The sequence below is a fragment of the Eurosta solidaginis genome, chromosome 2, assembly GCF_040869045.1.
Source record: "Eurosta solidaginis isolate ZX-2024a chromosome 2, ASM4086904v1, whole genome shotgun sequence".
Classification (NCBI taxonomy): Eukaryota; Metazoa; Arthropoda; class Insecta; order Diptera; family Tephritidae; genus Eurosta; species Eurosta solidaginis.
The window spans coordinates 304,202,065-304,222,890 of record NC_090320.1 but is presented as its reverse complement, the minus strand read 5'-3'; the positions used below and the strand labels follow the sequence as shown (position 1 = coordinate 304,222,890).

General features: G+C 35.9%; 1 protein-coding gene across 4 annotated transcripts in view; it reads left to right on the top strand.

The window, feature by feature from the left end:
- The first annotated feature begins 1,075 nt into the window (after nt 1–1,075).
- The window catches only part of Btk (tyrosine-protein kinase Btk29A), a 75,194-nt gene continuing 55,443 nt past the window's right edge, over nt 1,076–20,826 (top strand). The window contains exons 1-7 of one of the 4 annotated variants that reach the window (XM_067768908.1): nt 1,119–1,206; nt 3,304–3,577; nt 3,687–3,772; nt 3,853–4,212; nt 17,207–17,302; nt 17,399–17,543; nt 17,609–17,755. In XM_067768908.1, coding sequence (XP_067625009.1) covers nt 3,979–4,212; nt 17,207–17,302; nt 17,399–17,543; nt 17,609–17,755 — 622 coding nt within the window. In that variant the 5' untranslated portion in view covers nt 1,119–1,206; nt 3,304–3,577; nt 3,687–3,772; nt 3,853–3,978. Of the gene's footprint in view, nt 1,207–3,303; nt 3,578–3,607; nt 3,773–3,852; nt 4,213–17,206; nt 17,303–17,398; nt 17,544–17,608; nt 17,756–20,826 lie in introns of all 4 variants that reach the window. The other 3 variants (XM_067768907.1, XM_067768909.1, XM_067768906.1) reach the window with 3 other exon arrangements.

Sequence of the window (20,826 nt, the reverse complement as noted above, 5' to 3'; positions counted from 1 at the left end):
TTAAACATATAGGTACCACACAATGTTAATGCTAGTACATAGTTTGTATTAAAAAAGTTATAGTTTTCCTTTAAATAAGGTTGAACACTTAACAATTCTTCTGCCCTTCTGACGCACTTTTCACCATAAGATGAGGGAGTAAAGATGAACACAAAGTATTGCACACTTATATATATATGTATGGATTTATTTGAACACATACTATCTATACATAATATGTACAATGATTTTGTAAGATTTTAATGAATTTGCAAAAATTAAGGCAAGCTTTCCTTTGGACCACTTGAATGCACAAAAGCCGTCGGCATTTCACCACTTTCATATATACATACGTACATATATATATTTATACACTTGCCTCGCTACCTACATATTCTCACATATCACACTTTAACCAATTGTAATACACATTCAAATGTATGTTATCACTTTAAAACTTTTTTTCTACAGTTTTCTATTGACTTTCTTAGATTTTATTTAAATCGAAGACAAACGCCGTCGACATTGTAGCGCTTGCATATATATGCAGCTATATACATTTATACACATACCACGGTACCTACCTATTTTCACTTCTGCACATTTATAAAATCTTTATTACACAAATCTACATTTGCACCATCACTTAACAATTTTCTTTTGCATTTTAAAATTCAATTTGTAAAGTTTTATTAGTCACAACAGCACAAAATCACGATTAACCGATCAATTAGAAAAACACTTGTTTTCTTTGGATAACCAAAAAAACTATGCAAATGAAAATATAAACAAACAAAAGTGTCAAAAATGGCCGCGCGCACGAACGAAACAAGAAAGAAATAAAAATGACAGCTCAGGCTGGTGCGGACAGAATAACAAAACGCATGGTGAAAACCTAATCTGATTTTTCTAGAGGAACACCAACTTGTTTCAACGCCATGTAGAAACTCTACAGTGCGCCCTCTTGTATATCTATTCTCTTTGACAATACCATCTCCCCATTCACCATGCGAAAAAATTAAAATCTGGCAACCCGGTGCGCGAAAGAGGAATAAGAAAAAATGATAAATGCAGCTGGAAAGTAGACAAAGGAAAAAATGAGCTCGCGCCTGCACAGCGGGTAAGAAGAAGAGTGGCTGAAGTCGGGCTTAAATTTTGTAAAGTTTTTACTGTGGAATGTTTTTTCGAATTAAATACATAAAGCAGAAATTGTGTTCCAATAACAAGGTGAATTTTTAACTGAACTTTCGAAACGACAAAGCCGCTAAACAAAATAATTTCAAGTTATTCGAATTGTTGTACTATGAAAGGAAGCACAAAGCTTTTTGTGTGTGCCGAAATAGCCGAACAGTCCAAAATCTTAGGTCAGAAGTGAAGAGGGGAAAAGGCATAGAGAATGAGTGTGAAATTCCTAGAATTCGAATTCGAGCCCTCGGTTGGAATTTTTTCATGATTTGGCTTGTTTTCTATCAGTAAATAATGTTTAGGTCAAATCGATGCAGAAACTCGGTAGTAAGCTGAGTCTTATATTTTGCTGATCTTATCAAGCAATTTCTTTCGTTGATGTGAAAGGGGAACTTCAGCTGGAATAATGAAGTAAATGACCACATGCCTGCACATTACCACAAGTCATTGCAGGTTCTTGTTATTGAGATCAGCCAATTGATGCAGAACTAAATAACATAGAAAGATCATCATTTCGCAAATGCTGCGATTATGGAATGGAGTAATTCTTCCGTGAAAATAATATGGAAAATAATTTTTGGTAACGTTTTACAAGGCGGTGCACCACCTAATTTTTATCAAAAATTATAAAAGGTGGTACCAAAAGACGCGTCTTGACCTCCGCTTTTAGAATCGGGAAATTTTTATTTCTGTCAAAAGATATAAGTAAAAAATCGGTTCTAATTTTCATGTGGCTGTTGTATTTTCTCAGATTTGTTGCACACACCCACACACTAATGCAGAGAGGTGTTCTGTGCGCATTTAGTTTTGATCCCCAAACCGGTGTCGGACCCACCCAGGGTAAATTTTTATAAGCGCGGCCAAAGGCCGCCAACGCAGAAAGGTGTTTTATGCAAAAAAACTATGGATCGGGTCCCATATTTCGGACCCTATTGGAGTCATTGATTTCCGCTTTCGGATTCTTAAAACTGACGTCGAGGCGCGTCTTTTGATACCACCTTTGATAATTTTTTATAAAAATTAAGTGGTGCACCGTCTGGTAAAAGGTTACCATAATTTTTTATTACTATAGGAGTCATAATTTAAACTACTTACATTATATACTGCTGGAAAATAATATTCTTAAAGAAAAAGTTTTCACTGTTAAAAATCGGTTAAAACCCCACAGACGCTAGTTGTTACTGTCGGTATTTTGCAGATACCTGCTTGAATCGCTTTCTCTAAACAAGTACAGCCCGTTGGTCCACAGCTGTATTAAGAGACTAACTGTCCAGATCATTTCATGTTGAAACTACAATTTGATGGCAGATCCAACATTTATTTATTTATTCTATATTTATAAAGTATATTTTGGGGCCGGGCCATATTGCCCCGGGGAAAAACTAATTTACACTTCGTGAAGAAAACTATGTATATTTAGTGCGTCTTTGAGAAGTTTTTTAGTATTGTCTTGGCTGCAGTGTTGAGCTTTTGTTAGATTGATATTTTGGTCTCTTGGTACCGTGCAAAATTTGAGTATATGTTCGATGCTCAGGATCGTTCCGCACCACGTTCATTCTCTTGACTGTGACTGTACAAAGTGGTGCTCTGACGAGAACTTTGTTACACCGACTCTCATGCGAGCTATGATGATGTAGTCGTTTCGGGTGAAGTTTTGATTGTATTTTGGACGATCGATGTTGCTGTTATGTTTGGTTAAAAAAGATTCTGATAGGGACCATTTTTTGTTTACTTTCTCTTTACTGGATTTTTTGTAAGTTTGTGATAATCGTTCTTAAACATGAAACTTCTGATATTAATGGCAACTGATTTGCTTTTTTGGCGGCGTCGTCTGCTAATTCGTTTCCTTTAATCCCTAAGTGTCCTGGTATCCATAACATCCAACACATTTTCCCCCTTAGGCAGTTGGCCAAGTATTTTTCAAGACAGGCGCCCCAAGAAAATTTGCAGAAGTTAAACAACAATTTGGATAGGTTTTGGGGAGCATTATGTTGTTGTTGTTGTGGCAGGTGTGTAGTGTATCGATATCGGTGATCCTTTGCGGGATATGATCCGGTACGTTCCGGCAGCAAGCACCATTAAGGTACAAGCCCGACCATCTTGGGAACGATTTAATATGACCACATTGAACTTTTTAAGCCGCTACACTGAAACGGCAGCCCTTGGTCGGAAAAATCCCGATTCGCTGCGGTACAAAGAACCGGGTAACGTAGGAAGTGTCGGCTGAGCTTCAAATTTAGTCGAACGTAATGAATATTAAGACTTTAGAACATGCTTATGAGTTCTAACAAACTACTCCGTTTTCCAAAACCTTCATCTTCACATTGATAAACTGAGATCGAGAGCACTCTGAGTTGACGATTTTAAAAATGAACTTCTGCTTGATTATGAATATATGAACAGCTGAACGCAAGTACATACTTTTATTGTTTACTCTCCACAGCACCAAAAAATACAACTGCATCATGCGCATTTCTGTTATCTAATTTCATGTTTATTTTACCTACGTGTCCGAGCTACAGCTGCCAAATGAAATCCATGATGGGAACAGTACAATATTTATAAATATTACATATTGCGGTGCATTTATGTTTTAGAATAAAGTTTTGTAAATATTAAAATTATATATATAGTTTTCCATTTATATTTAAACTAATATGCACTTTTTTCTGCTTAAACACTTCACAGCCCGTCGTTTCATTCAAAATCATAACCGATGAAAATCAGGCTGCATAAAAACGTAAGGTGCTACCCTCAAGTAACAATCACTCTTCAATCTTCTCCAATTTGGCAAAACAACTGCGGTTGGCAGACATGCAGCGTTCCAACCATGGCAGTATTCGTTCCTCAACTTCAACTGTATGCAGTAGCAAATCATTTCAAAGCAGAATGGATAAAGTATCGGAGAGATTATATGATGTTGTTAAAAGTGGATCGATGGTGAAGCGCGCGCAAAATAAGAAACGCTTTACGCCAGTCAATTATAAACAACGGTGGTTTGAACTTACGAAAAAGTCATTATCCTATTTTGATATGGAAAATGTTGAGGTATGTTTTAATATATTTTAGTTTTTTTTTGTTTTTTTTTTTTAATATTTCATAAATATGAACAAGTCTTTATATCTGTCATAAGGGAACAAATAAAATAATTAAAAAAAAATTTTTAAGTTAAACGGTTTTATTGAAAACAATACTTACATGAAATAATAATAATACGAAAAGCTAGAAAATAATTAGGTAGGTCCTAGGTACTAGTCATCACACTCCTTATCAATCTAGGGCGTTGATCAGACAATTAAATAAAAGCGTTGGGCGCGTGAAATTTCTAAAAATGTTTTAGTTATGACTATCAATAGAAATATGACGCGTCCAACACTTTTATTTAATTGTCTGATCAACGCCCTAGATTGATAAGGAGTGTGATGACTAGTACCTAGGACCTACCTAATTATTTTCTAGCTTTTCGTATGATTATTATTTCATGTAAGTATTGTTTTCAATAAAACCGTTTAACTTAACATTTTTTTTTTTAATTATTTTATTTTCAAGTTTTTAGTCTTTATTTAATTGCCTGTTATTTCTCATTCTATTTAGTTCATTTAGTGACTCATTATTACAAGGACTCTTTCCTGACATTTTGTTACAACCTAAGTCCTCAATACATAATCCTTCCAAAGACTTTACTCGACTGCGCCACGTATGCTTGTCCCTCCTCCAACTCCAAAATATTTTGATGTCACTTCTACTGGACTGTATGCAATATTTGTTCCAAATATGAGCCAAATCGGGCATCATAGGTCGCTTTCTATTCATATATGTATTATGTGTTCCAAATATCATCGGGTTCTGAACTATATTCCAAGTTCCAAGCTTGTAGCTTATCGGGAAGTTACTTAAATTTCAATTGCAAGATTCGTTCACAACGGCCGGCCTGTCAACTCAAGCTAAATAAAACCGTTTAAAAAACTGTGATTTCTCATTGTTACAGAGGAATCAACAAATGCAGCACACTATATATAAAATGTGTCCGCACGTTTGCCTTGGGGTAAATCCATTATTAAACGGTTCGACCTTAAAATATCTTTTTGCAGCTCTTTCTAACCACCTAATTATTTATCTCTGTACTCGTAACTCCGTTCGAACAAAGAAAATAAATGTCAAATTTCGTTTAATTCAAAATTTTAATCTGGGCCATATCGGGTCGAAAACCTATTTTATCAAACTATTAATATGAATCTGCCAAACTACATATTTTTAAAAATATATAATAACGATCCGAAACAAGAGCTGGAATTATATGGCGCTATCCCTATTATGGTCCCTAAAACAATCCCGATATTTTTTGGAAATTATCGTGAACGTAATGTTCCCTCGAAACTGTCCTAATATTATCTCGAAGGTGGTACCGAAATGATCTGAAAAGAAATTAGCAATGATCTTGAAATGTGATACGAAAGTGTTTAAAAATTCCTAAAATTATCTGGAAATAGTTCCAATATGATCCTAAAAACTATACGAAATCATGCCGAAACGATACTGAACAGAATCTAATAAGAAAAAGTCCCGACATTATCCCAATATAATTTCTATATGAGTCTTAAAACAATGGGGAAAGATCCCGAAGTAGTTTCAAAATAACCCTAAAATACTCACAATTAGCCCAGGAGTGGAAAGCGGGTGGATCTTGTCACTTTCCCAAAATTGATTGCCTCGCACCATGTACCAAATTCATCAATCAATCCACAAATAAAATAGTTTCAGAATAAGACCAATTTGATTAAATCTGTACAAATATTCTTAGAGTAATAATAAATACAAAAATGGAAGAATAAAAGTAGATCCAAACTCGCCAACCAATTCTGCCAAGAGTGAGCCCCAAAGAAAAAACATCTGAAAATTCCCACAAACTTTCAAATTCATAATTCACCCACGATGTGAAAGCATTTGAGATGGCATTACCCATTTAGATAAATGAGGCTTAGTAAAAATAATGAAGCAGATGCAATAAGGTTCGTTATCCGTTTTAAAGAAAATAAATAGAGCAATACTACACCCGTTTTACACACATTCCTAAGTATGCATGTGTATGTATATATAAATACATACATATATAATATATGCTATTAAAAATCAAATTTATAATTTGAATCACGATTATAGTAGAATTAAAAACATTTCTATAAGCAATCAGTACATACATATGTACATAAGAATATGAATTCATTCCAAAGGAATTTTGTCAGCCATACGAAGTCGACTTCTATGTAATTCTTGCAGTATCTCTATATCGTAATTCAAGTGCCATTTTTATCAGCCAGCGTAAATACCAGATGCAATGTTTATGTTGCATAATCTGCATAGAGCTGATGCAACACGTTGGAAATTTACCGGCTACCTTGATATACAACCCTTATCAAGATTGTACAGCGGTAACTGTATACATACATACACATTATAAACATTGTACGGAAGTACCATTCCAGTCTACAAAGGGGTGTTTGAAACAAAATAAAATGTAGCTTGTTGGAGACCCCGTTCCCGAAAATAGAAATTTAACATAGATACGCACTTGCAAATGTTTATACTGTAGAATTGGTCAAAAATTATTAAGAGTTGGCTCTGCAGCCATTGATCGTGTTAACGGTCAACAATTAACGCAGGGAAGAGAACGCCGGCTGTGACCCAGGGTATGCATTAACAGTCCCAACCTAAAAACAGCCTAAGGTGATGGAGTTGTTGTTGTATTACCGACGAAGATACTCCCCGAAGGTTTTGGGAAATGTTATCGATGTTGATGGTCCTTTGCCGGATATAGATCCAGTACGTTCCGGTAACAAAGCACCATTAAGGTACTAGTCCGACCATCTCGGGAACGATTACAACGATCACATTAAACCTTCCTGACATCTCTGCTACGCTGCCATTTGACTATGTTTAAAGCGCTTTTGGTCCATTTCAGCATTGGCCGCACCTCGAATTTTAGAACACCTAAATCAAAATGCGGCCACCGTGGTGTGATGGTAGCGTGCTCCGCCTATCACACCGTATGCCCTGGGTTCAACTCCCGGGCAAAGCAACATCAAAATTTTAGAAATAAGATTTTTCAATTAGAAGAAAATTTTTCTAAGCGGGGTCGCCCCTCGGCAGTGTCTGGCAAGCGCTCCGATTGTATTTCTGCCATGAAAAGCTCTCAGTGAAAACTCATCTGCCTTGCAGATGCCGTTCGGAGTCGGCATAAAACATGTAGGTCCCGTCCGGCCAATTTGTAGGGAAAAATCAAGAGGAGCACGACGCAAATTGGAAGAGAAGCTCGGCCTTAGATCTCTTCGGAGGTTATCGCGCCTTACATTTATTATTTTTAAATCAAAATGGATTGCCTGCGGAGCTATTCAAGTTGGGCGGCGAGGAGTTGGTAAGGCGCATGCAGCAGCTTCTTAGCAAAATATGGGCGGACGAAAGCATGCCCGACGGTTGGAATCTAAGTGTTCTTTGCCCAGTCCACAAGAAGGGGGATACTGCAAAATGCACCAACTATCGTGGAATCAGCCTTCTTAATATCGCATATAAGGTCCTTTCAAGTGTATTGTGCGAAAGATTGAAGCCCACCGTGAGCCGGCTGATTGGACCTTATCAGTGCGGCTTCAGACCTGGTAAATCTACCATCGACCAGATTTTCACAATGCGCCAAATCTTGGAAAAAACCCGTGAAAAGAGAATCGACACACATCACCTCTTCGTCGACTTTAAAGCCGCCTTCGACAGCACGAAAAGGAGCTGCCTATATGCCGCTATGTCTGAATTTGGTTTCCCCGCAAAACTTATACGGCTGTGCAAAATGACGTTAAGCAACACCATCAGCTCAGTCAGAATTGGGAAGGACCTCTCCGAGCCGTTCGAAACTAAACGAGGTTTCAGACAGGGTGACCCCCTATCGTGCGATTTCTTTAATTTGATGCTGGAGAAAATTATACTAGCTGCAGAACTTAACCGCACTGGAACAATATACTATAAAAGCGTGCAATTACTGGCATATGCTGATGACATTGATATCATCGGCCTAAACACCCGCGCTGTTAGTTCTGCTTACTCCAAGCTGGAAAAAGAAGCGGTAAAGATGGGTTTGATGGTGAATGAGGACAAAACGAAGTACCTGCTGTCATCGAGCAAAGAGTCAGCGCATATGCGCCTTGGCAACCACGCTACTGTTGGCAGCCATAATTTCGAAATAGTAAAAGACTTCGTTTATTTGGGAACCAGCATCAACATTAGCACAACATCAGCACTGAAATCCAGCGAAGAATCAATCTTGCCAATAAATGCTACTTTGGACTAGGTAGGCAATTGAAAAGTAAAGTCCTCTCTCGGCGAACGAAAATCATACTCTACAAGTCACTTATCGTACCCGTCCTGCTATATGGGGCAGAAGCATGGACCATGACAACAGCAGATGAAGCGGCTTTGGGAGTGTTCGAGAGAAAAGTTCTTCGAAAGATTTATGGACCTCTACGCGTTGGCGATGGCGAGTACCGAAGAAGATTTAATGATGAGCTGTACGAGCTATACGCAGACATCAACATAGTCCAGCGAATTAAAACGCAGCGGCTGCGCTGGCTAGGCCATGTTATGCGAATGAAAGATGATGCTCCGGCCAAGAAAGTGTTTCTATCGGAACCCGCCTATGGAAGCAGAGGTAGAGGGCGGCCCCCACTCCGTTGGAAGGACCAGGTGGAAAACGATTTAAACTCCCTTGGTGTGACCAATTGGCGCCGGTTGGCGGAGCGAAGGAGCGACTGGCGCGCCTTGTTGGACGGCCATAACCGTTTAGACGGTTAAGCGCCAATTAAGTAAGTAAGTAAGTAAGTAAATCAAAATCAAGACAAGGGTTCACTGGCAATCTAATTCAAGCTGCCCTGCAGGTTTCATCTTTGCGCCAAACCTTCTTCTTTGATGGAATACACTCCTCCCGGGACGTTCACGACCACATTAAACCTTCTTGACATCTCTGCTACGCTGCCATTTGACTATGTTTAAAGCGCTTTTGGTCCATTTCAGCGTTGGCCGCACCTCGAATTTTAGAACACCTAGATCAAAATCAAGACAAGGGTTGACTGGCAATCTAATTCAAGCTGCCCTGCAGGTTTCATCTTTGCGCCAAACCTTCTTCTTTGATGGAATACGCTCCTCCCGGGACGTTCAGTTGCTAGCCGGCCTTTCGACATATACAGTATGGTCGTAAAGAGCGAGTTCCTTTGGATCCCCAGACCTGGCGGCCCCAGTATATTTATGTTGAGCAATTATTTAATTTAAAAAAAGATGGTTTGGATGAGTTGCTTTCAAACTGTGATTGCAAAGGTGTACATGTACCACAAACTAGTAACAGTACTAAACTGCATCTATGAATAAAAATAAAAGCGACCTAAAAACATATCGAAATCGATTCGAACTTGTCGAAATTGAGAACGCCACCAGGAAATCGGCTATCAGAATTGTTTTACGCTTCGCACGGAGTAGAAACTCAGAAGAAGCCTGACTATTATTATAAATAGAATTGTGGTGTGGTGGTGGCAACTCCACCTGCATATTTTATTAAACACTTTCGTTTGATACCCATATTAGCGTATTTTAGTTAACTTAAAAAAATAAGATAGGCCGCAAACTTGTAAAAAAGGTACAGATTGACAATACCTACGTAATAGTGCCAGTGCTATTTTTAAAAACTTTATACAGCACTTTAGCATGATTCAATTACTAGAGGTTTGTTCTCCAATGATGACAGAGCTTTGACACTCCCAAATTGAAAAATCTGGACGGGTTTGCTTTTACGAAGTACGGAAAACGGGGAATAATTTAATCCCCTTCAGCGAAAATTGGAGTAGAAAAGTAACTTTAGTAGTATATTAGTAGTGATAATAAATTTGTGAATGCCAAAAGGTTTTGGGGAAAATAATTCATTTTCTACTAAATATTTCGTGAATTGATAAAGAGTTATGTTGGTTTGGTCATTCTTTCAGAATTTGTTAGAAGAATGCCGTACGTTAGAATTTTATTCAAAAATACACTATCGCAAAATTTGTTTCAAAAAATCCCTATATGAGCATTAGTTCAATGCATTTTGTCATAAGAGGGAGCTAATGAAAAGCATTCTGAGATAAGGCGTTCTTCAATCTAATTCTTTTTTGTGACAAATCCTGAAATGAAAAATGTTTGAAAAATATTTTGAGATAGGACGATTTTGAACAGGCAGCCGACATGGGGTAAAACTCTACTCAGCAGCCGCAATGAACTGACAAAAAAATAAAAGAAAATTGATTATTGTCTTAGAACTTTATATTCCTGCCTTGACTTTGACGGAAGAGTTAAGCTTTTGTGCTGTCCTGCTACACAGGGAGTATCCACCTTTTTATTCGGAAAGCTCTTTTCCGTTAAGTATTCATGGAAGTATTCACATTCGTTTGATACTACCTCATGAGGTTCGAATATATCAAATAAGTATGTACATAATATTCCAAATATAAACCGATTCAACAAATTCTTAAATGCAGACTAATGTTTCGAACATACGGAGTGAATAAGTTAACATGCTCAATGAGTACCTTTCGTTATGGCATCTTCATTATTTACTAATGACATATTTACGTGAATCGATTTACTATTCGCTTTTTTGACGTTGAACGATGAATTTTGAATTGGTTTAGGTTTCGTATGTTCGTATGTACTTATCCGGTATTTGTAAACTAATTGCTTCCTATTTCTACTACTAATATTTTTCGAAAAATCGCAAAGAAACAACACAGGTAACGGATGCCAGTTCGATTTGGGAGCAAAATGGGCTGCAATTTTCAAAAAAATTGTCAGTCGAGCAAACCTCTTGTGATTGAATCATTGTATTTTAGTTTTCTTAGATGCATAAATTACATCTGGCAATGACATATTCTCTGTGCTTAAAACTCAACCCTCTCTTTTTCCATATCAAGTTTTCCCAAGATATGTAAAAATCTCTACATTGGGAAACCACCCCTTTGCTGGGTATGCTATATTGGTAGAATTTCTATTTTCCAATCGATACATACACAGGCATATGCATACATTCATACATACAAACAAACATTCAACCAAAAAGTAACCCGAATCCTGGCTAGTAAACAGGAATAAGCTCCGGTTTTATGCTTTTCGTTCGCTGCCGAGTTCACTGTCTGTAGTCGAAGCGTTTACATGAATATAAAAATCCAGTTGGACTAACAGTGAAAATATTTATGCCACACTAACAAAAATTAAAAAATTTATTTAATAAAATGCGATAAAATGTTTTAAATGAAATGTTCAAAGCTTTCTTACTTAATAATGGCCTTTTAAATCTTTCATATCAGGCTTTATAAAAGTAATTATTAACTAACTGTTTTAAATTTTATTTAAAAAAATAAAAATAAAAAATAAAATTGAATAGTTGTTATAAAACAAAGCAATTACTAAAAGTGACGTAAAATAAATCAAACTTAAAAATCAATTTAGATAAATCATTTGCATAAAAAATTCTCATCTGTCCGATGTTTTGTATACAGAAAATGTTTTGGTGAAAAACACGCCCAAATGTATACAACAAAAGAGTGGTGGAAAACCGTGCGTAAACCATGCCATAAATAATGGTCTACCTTTGGACTTAGCAGTGGTTTTGGTATTATAAAAGTGGACATTGGATTTGCTACTAAACGAGACTAAAGAACTTTCCTGTCGGCCAAAATATAGATCACAGTTGCTGTAAGTTGAACAAGAATAGAAAAAAACACAAAACCTATCTTCACGAAAGCCCCACCCAAAGAAACTTTTGTAACAGTGTGTATGTACATACTATTTATGTATGTATGTACGGAAGTGTGTATCTGTATACGGAAGTAAAAAGTCAGCCTATTTTAGTATACAACACCGGTAGCTGAGCTTGAAAAACTAAAACTTATTTTAGCTGCTATTTACAATAAATTTTGCGCTTTAAAACTGGAGGTGGACTCATTTTCGAGTATTTCAAATTAGAATTATGTATAAATCCCTAATAGCATAGACTTTTTATACTCTGCGTGCTTTGCACACAGAGTATATAAACTTTGATTGGATAACGATTGGTTGTACAGGTATAAAGGAATCGAGATAGATATAGACTTCCATATATCAAAATCATCAGTATCGAAAAAAAATTTGATTGAGCCATGTCCGACTGTCCGTTAACACGATAACTTGAGTAAGTTTTGAGGTATCTTGATGAAATTTGGTATATAGGTTCCTGAGCACTCATCTCAGATCGCTATTTAAAATGAACGGTATCGGACTATAACCACGCCCACTTTTTCGATATCGAAAATTTCGAAAAACCGAAAAAATGCGATAATTCATTGTCAATGACGGATAAAGCGATGAAACTTGGTAGGTGGGTTGACCATATGACGCAGAATAGAAAATTAATAAAATTTTGGACATTGGGCGTGGCACCGCCCACTTTTAAAAGAAGGTAATTTAAAAGTTTTGCAAGCTGTAATTTGGAAGTCGTTGAAGATATCATAATGAAATTAGGCAGGAACGTTACTATTATTACTATACATGTGCTAAATAAAAATTAGCAAAATAGGATGAAGAACACGCCCACGTTTTAAAAAAAAAACTTTTTTTAAGTCGAATTTTAACAAAAAATTGAATATCTTCACTGTATATAAGTAAATTATTTCAACATTCAACTCCAGTAATGATATGGTAAACAAAATACAAAAATAAAAAAAATTTCAAAATGGGCATGGCTCCGCCCTTTTTCATTTAGTTTGTCTAGAATACTTTTAATGCCATAAGTCGAACAAAAATTTACCAATCCTTCTGAAATTTGGTAGGGGCATAGATTCTATGACGGTAACTGTTTTATTTGAAAATAGGCGAAATCGGTTGAAGCCAAGCCCAGGTTTTATACACAGTCGACCGTCTGTCCTTCCGCTCGGCCGTTAACACGATAACTTGAGGAAAAATCGATATATCTTTACTAAATTTAGTTTACGTACTTATCTGAATTAAAAATGGGCGAAATCCGACTATGACCACGCCCACTTTTTTTGATATCGAAAATATCGAAAAATGAAAAAAAAATGCCATAATTCCATACAAAATATGAAAAAAGGGATGAAACATGGTGATTGGATGGGTTTGTTGACGCAAAATATAAACTTTAGAAAAATCTTTGTAAAATGGGTGTGACACATAACATATTAAGTAGAAGAAAATGAAAAAGTTCTGCAGGGCGAAATCAAAAGCTCTTGGAATTTTGGCAAGAACACTGTTCGTGGTATTACATATATAAATAAATTAGCGGTACCCGACAGATGATGTTCTGGGTCACCCTGGTTCACATTTTGGTCGATATCTCGAAAACGACTTCACATATACAACTAAAACTCTCATTAATACCTTTAATTTGATACCCATATCGTACAAACGCATTCTAGAGTCACCCCTGGTCCACCTTTATGGCGATATCCCTAAATGGCGTCCACCTATAGAACTATGGCCCACTCCCTTTTAAAATACTCTTTAATACCTTCCATTTGATACCCATGTCATACAAACACATTCCAGGGTTACCCTAGGTTCATTTTCCTACATGGTGATTTTCCCTTATTTTGTCTCCAAAGCGCTCAGCTGAGTATGTAATGTTCGGTTACACCCGAACTTAGCCTTCCTTACTTGTTTCTAATCACAAGTCATAGAAATTTAATCAAAGGTGAGACTCCTTTGACATTTTCTACATTGGAATAAGAGTAAGTGGCAAATTGGCTGTGTCTGAGTATTTCTCATACGCCTACCCCGCACTTGCTTACCTTTTAAATCTATACTGAGTTATTATTGTTGCTGTTTGGGTGTCTATTCAGCATTAAAGCATAGTGCAAGTACGAATATGCGTAATAAGTTGGATCGGGGTTCAGTGAACTTACACATACAAGAAGCTGATTATTTAAACACCTTTTTACAGGTTAAATAAATCTGTTAATTTTGTATGTTTGTATGTATGTACATATGTGTTCACGTCTGTTATGTTTTTGCGATTGAGTAGTGTTATCAACTATTTTAAAATTAAAAAAAAAAAACAAGTAAAGGTGTCTAAGTTCGTGTGTAACCGAACATTATATACTCAGCGTAAGCTTCAATTGTACATTTTATTACTTTTCTATATAACACGTGGCACCGCCCTTTTTAAAAAAAAGTGTCTCCCCATTTCCTCTTACAATAAAACTTGATAAGTGAAATATCATTGATTAAAAACTATTTTTTGCTAAGTTATAGCTTATAATTCTAGTCTACGACCCTTTTGAACTTGTTTTATATCTAAGTTGCCGTGGTCTTTAACCTATCCCATCCATTTTTACTAGAAATATTTTGTGCTATAAGGAAAATATGTGTACACAATTTCATTACGATATGTTAATTTTTCTTCGAGTTATGGCTCCCGAAACATAAAAAATTTCTTAGTCATAAAAAGGGCGGTGCCACGCCGATTTTCAAAAATTTTAGTGTTTTCCAATTTAATGTTAAAATTCAATTTAGAAAGTAAAATTCTATTGACACAAAGAACTTTTTCGCTAAGATATAGCTTATTATTTTGGTCCACGACCCTTTTAAAAATCTTTTATATAAAAGTAGGCGTGGTCCTTAACCGATTTCGTTAATTTTTCTTCAAAGCATTCCTTATAGTAAAGGCAACCACTGTGCCGAATTTTGTTACGATAGGTTTAACGATTTTTGGTTCATGATTAATAATATTTGTAAAATTGATTTTATTACAAGTGTGCGGTGCTACGCCCATTTTAAATATTTTTTTCAAATTTTTATCAAGAGTCTCAGTCCACGTGTCAAATTTCAACATTCTCGGTGTATTATTTACTAAATAATCAGGTTTTTTGTGTTTTCCAAAATGTTATATATGTATATAAAAAGGGGGCGTGGTTATCATCCGATTTCGCTCATTCTGGGTCCAGATAAGCTCGTGTAACAAATTTGGTGAAATTATCTCAATATTTACTCCAGTTATCGTGTTAACGGACGGACGGACGGACATGGCTCAATCAATTTTTTTTTTCGATAATGATGATTTTGATATATGAAGTCTATATCTATCTCGATTCCTTTATACCTGTACAACCAACCGTTATCCAATCAAAGTTATATACTCTGTGTGCAAAGCACGCTGAGTATAATAAAATTTAATAGTACTAAATTTACACACAGTTTTTTTTTTTTTTTTGAGCTCAATTTCTCACATAAAGTAATTATAAAAATACCGATAAAAGGTAAAATCCTAATGAGCTCAACAGTTTTCCTAAGCTTTTTTAGCTCAGATCGCTCATTTACTTCAATAGTGTCATAACTCAAAAAACATGACTTTGAGTACCCAATATCATGATCCATGTTGTATAAAAAAATCTTTGTGATCACTTAAAAATTTACCACGTGCTATAAAAATGAAAATATGCCTTTATATACGCAACATATGGCATTTAAAATCTTTGAATGGCTCTCCTGGAAAATTGTGTTTTTTGAGTTATGACACTATTGAAGTAAATGAGCGAGATGTTCTTTGCTCTTAAATCTTATACATAATCTCGAACAGTAGGGCTAAACAAGCAACGATTTTCGTCCCCGAGTACAAAAAAATCATGAAGGAACGCATTTCCTCTGCTATACCTACTGGCCGAAGCGTCTTTATTCCATTCTAAAATATGGCCTAGGCGGCATTCTAAAATATGGCCTACCTGCATAAAGCTACAACTCCATGAGTATCCTTACAGACATTGCCAAATAAGCGGTTTTAACTCGTTTTTAAGCTGTGCACATGAAATGCTGATAAAAGAGGTGAAATTCTACAACACCCTGGTACCAACGTCCGAAAGGCTGTTTTTGGAGTTCTATCTTAAAGCTCGTACAGCTAATCATCAGGTGTGATGAGAGACGTGCCTTATTCGTAACATAGGACTTTACTTTTCAATTGCCTAGGTCAGTACTGTAGCCGGCGCTTTAGCTCCTCAAAATCTTACACAAAACCTTCACTCGATTTTTATCACTGTTTCGATATTCATCCATCCATCGGTTATTTGAAAATCGGGTCACGATTCATCGATCGAAAGATCCTTTTAACAACGGCGCTCCAATTACCGATCCACCGATCGTTCGGACACTGATGTCACCGCCAAATTTGGGGTATGAGTATATTTACCGGCCGATTGGCATCCGCCATCCCTCCTCTGAACCAAAAAAAAACCGGTTCCAAAAAAGCAGTCAGTTTAGAAAAAAACCGAAGTTTTCAAAAAAGTTACCAGTCCTAAAATATTAACTTTGTCCAAAAAAAAAGCCTTGGTTCCAAAAAAGATATAAATTTCAAATAAGAAACCGGCTTTCAAAAAACTGATTATTTAAAGATTTAAAAAAGTAACAGGTTTTAAAAAAATTAAGCGGTTCGGCAAAAATAACCGTTAAAAAACGCTACAAAAAACAAACTTAAAAAAATGTGACCGGTTACAAAAAGAAAGTACTTGATTATTTGAATGGTTGACGCTAATAACGTTAAAAGTGCTCATTTATGCGACAATAAATTTCCAAAATGTTACACTTTTTCAAAACCTTTTTGATACACTTATTATAAAAGTCATAACTGGTACGGTCACTGATAAAAGTTTTTAAAATATCCTTTTTTTAACGGGGTCATCGCTCGGCAGTGCTCCTCAGTGAACCTTGGAGGGTATGAAATGCTTCTCTATAAACTGTATATGCCATTCGAAATCGTCTACAAATTTTAGATCCCGCCAATTATATAAAAAAATTAAAAGTGTCGCAACAAAAGTTGGGGCTTTAAGCTCTAAAGAGTTATTTTCGTGCAAGAATTATTTTTATTAAATTAACATTTTAATGAAAATCAACCAACAATATGATCGGCATTGTATCGCCGTTTGTACTATTTTTATGAAAATTAGTTAAACAAAATTTTGTTACAACTGTGTGAATTAAATATATTTTCTGTTTCCAGCGGCGTCGGGAGCGTGGTCGGGTACCAGTGAAGGGCGTTCGCATAGTCGAAACTGCTATTGTTAGCGGCGAGGGTGGAGATCCTTTTGCGCCGAGTGTAAGTGGTGTACAAAGTAGCTTGATTGCGTATTTTTTTATATTGTTGTAATAATCATTTTGATTTTGCAAATAAAGCATCTCTTAATTTTTTTAGGGTTTTCCATTTCAAGTTGGTTACTGTGAGTCTTCCAACAATGATCAACAACAACAGTCTGGACGTTCTGTGCCACAGTATATTTTATATTTATTAGCAAGTACTGAGAAGGAACGCGATGATTGGATACGTGCCATAAGACAAGGTGGAATTTTGTTATAATTTATACATTTTTGGGCCGATTTAATGAATCACATTTTGTTTTTTTAGTTTGTGAAGGAACAAACACACCCAAGTCATATCGTTATCATCCTGGTCTTTGGACTGGTAAACGTTGGTCCTGCTGTAAAGGCATTAGTCGTGCAACGTTCGGTTGTCAGGCAGCAACGCATTGGGTAGAAGGAAATAATAATCCGAGTGAGTATTTTTTTTTCTTTTTACTTTTTTATTTAAGGTATGAATTTTTGAATATGTCGATTTTAATAACATTTGCCTATGAATGAGATGTGGTTTTAAGACTCCTGTTTAATGTTTATATTAAATAAGCATCTACTGCAAGCCCAGGGTTGATAATATCGTATGTTTTAGAGCTTTAAGTGGCTCAAAGAAGACATAAACCAAAGCGTTTTGAAAATGTATTCTTTGCATCCCTACTCAAGTTAGAGTTTACGATTTCCCTCCGAACACAGGCGAGAATTTCGAAACCCGAGAAATCGAGAGGTCGGTTTCTGGCGAGATTTTCATACCTCTAAATGCTCCTAAATCTCGCAAGCTTTTCTATATTCAACTTAGTGGCCGCATTGGAAGTATTCTATGCATTCTGATGTTTTTTGCTATTGGTTTAGTTGACATTTTCGATTGTGCTTCAGAAGAGATCGATTAAACTGCCAATAGAGCAATTAAATTGAGTCTCGAGAAACTCGTGAGCTTTACGAGAGACACCGAGACTTGCGTGAAATTTCTTTTCAAACAAATTCGAGACATCCTAAGCCCAAACTGAAGGTTACGACTGTATCACTTTTTTGTCGGTGTTCTCTGTTGCGATTACTTTCACTTTCAGATACGGATGAAGCAGCTCGCCGGATTCGCCTAAAGCCACTATGTGGACGAAGCGAAGTACATATAGCAACCACTTTTTTACCCATTATTGGTTTGTGAGAGGATGCCGAGTCTTGTTGGAACTTTCATGGTTTACTTTCCTTAGTCATCACTATCTGACAACTCCATGAGTGGACAACAATAACATGCTGATAAAATGTATCCTTCATCCTGAGTTAGTAGAATGCTACCCATGTACACTGTTCTGAAATCAATTCATTACATCGAGAAATGTATTAAGGAGTTTCAGACTTTCGGTTTGATTTAGCACACATATAATAATGAGCAATCTAACCCCAGCGGGTTAGGGGGTTAGAATATAACCGCGGTAGGCATGCCTGTCATGCCTGAAAAGGTTGCGCTACACAACCCCTTGAATCTGGTATTTTAGTCGCCTCTTACGACAGGCCTACCTACCGCGGGTATATTCTAACCCCCTAACCCGCTGGGGGTAACATGTTTTATGTCATATTCCTTTGTTAAGTTCCACTTTTTAACTGTGAAAAATGTTAGAAAAGTACCAGCAAGTGGGAAAAATAATTTCATATGCAAAGTGTGGAAGCGCCTTCAGTCAAAGCAAGCGACGAATTCTTTTTATGCTTTACATGCAACAAAAGTTCGAAGGTGGCTAATTTTTCATGTCAGATGGTGCCAGCGTCGTTCAATCTGCCGTTCTCCATAAAAATACTTGCAATCTACTCATCATCTATAAGATTGCGTTGAACTCATCTACCTATATGAAAAAGTGCTTATGCGACGGGGATTTAAGAAGTCGATTTTGAATACTGAGCGTATTTTCTTAGCCATGAGTATGAATATTTTTTTTTAAGTGACTCAAAAAAAAAGTTTTTATGTGTGCATAAATCATTTAAGTTTTAAGGGCCAATCAATGGTGACTTATAACCATAAAACCATAACCAGATAAAACAGCTGATCGAACCTGCCTTATGGAAATCAATGTAATCGATTAATGGTGTCATACCATAACGCTAACGCCATCACCATACCATAGCCAAACAATTGGTTTTTGGTTTCTCGCCATATCCATAACCTAAAAATATTTGAGTTGGTGATATTAATAACTTTTTGTAGATTTTATTCATTGTTTTGGATACGTTATGACTAAGTGTGTAATTTTTTGCGTTTTCTTCATTTTAATGAATTTTTCACGATTTTTAGGTTAAGGCACCATTAATCGATCACAATGGAGATGGTTATGGATATGGGTATGGTTACGACTATGGCGTTAGGGTTAAGGAAGTTTAATTAGCCCTTTAGTCTACATGCTGTTATGTGTTGCTTAAAATAATTTAGGGCATGAAATATGCATACTGTATATATATTTATACTTATAGATATGTATATATTTGCAAAAGTAACACCGATGCATATTTTAAATGTTGCGCTCTAAATTGAGTAGAGAAGAAAATAGCCGATATTGATCGAAAATACTGCATATATTTATGTATATAGGTATTTTATGTATTGAATATGCAACTACTGTCTCTACTGCGAGTTGTGTATGTGCATGCGTACATATATTTGAGAGTATTTCCTATATTAAGAAAGTCACTCAAACCGAAAAAACCGGTTAACCAAAAACATTCAAAAAAAAAAAAAACACCAAAAAATCAAAACAAAAAGAATTGGAAAAAAATATTCAAGGCAGAATAAGCGTTAATTGAGTGAAAGACTAAACGCCGTATACAAAATATTTTATGTCTCAAGTTAAGATAGGCCAAAAACTAAAGTTCGATTTGTTGCTAGCGCAGCGGGTTGTAGGACAAAAGCCAAACGAGTTTTGGACGCTACTTCTTGTCTTTTTATTCTTATGTTTCAATGTTTTTTTTGTTGTTGATTGTTTTGTTGTTGCTCGTATGTTTCATTTCGTTATTATATGTTATTAACAATGTGCTGAATAGATGAATTGCTGCTGCCTGCCATTTACTTGGGGAACCATTAGCATATACACGTGCAATGAACTTGATCGTTTTGAATCGTCGCTCGCTCATTTGTTGACTTTATTTCATTTGATTATTTTGTTCTCATTTATCAACTTTGTTTTGTTATTTCCTTGTGTTGCAATGCAGCTTATAAAAACATTTTGTTTACTTATGTACATATGTATGTATATTTGAATTGCCGCTAATCTTTTAGAAGTTCGAGCGACTCTACTATGGAAGTTAGCAAATAGAATTCGTTATGTTAAAAAAATAAATACTTGATATTGATATTCAAGTCTTATGAAATATGATACTTAAGTTTGTGTGTATGTATGTATATACTGAAAATAGTTAGCTGATAATTAGCCTTTAGAATTTATTTTAATTTCCGTTAGGCATACTTAAATAATTTTGAAACATCATATTATATAATAAAATAAACCACCT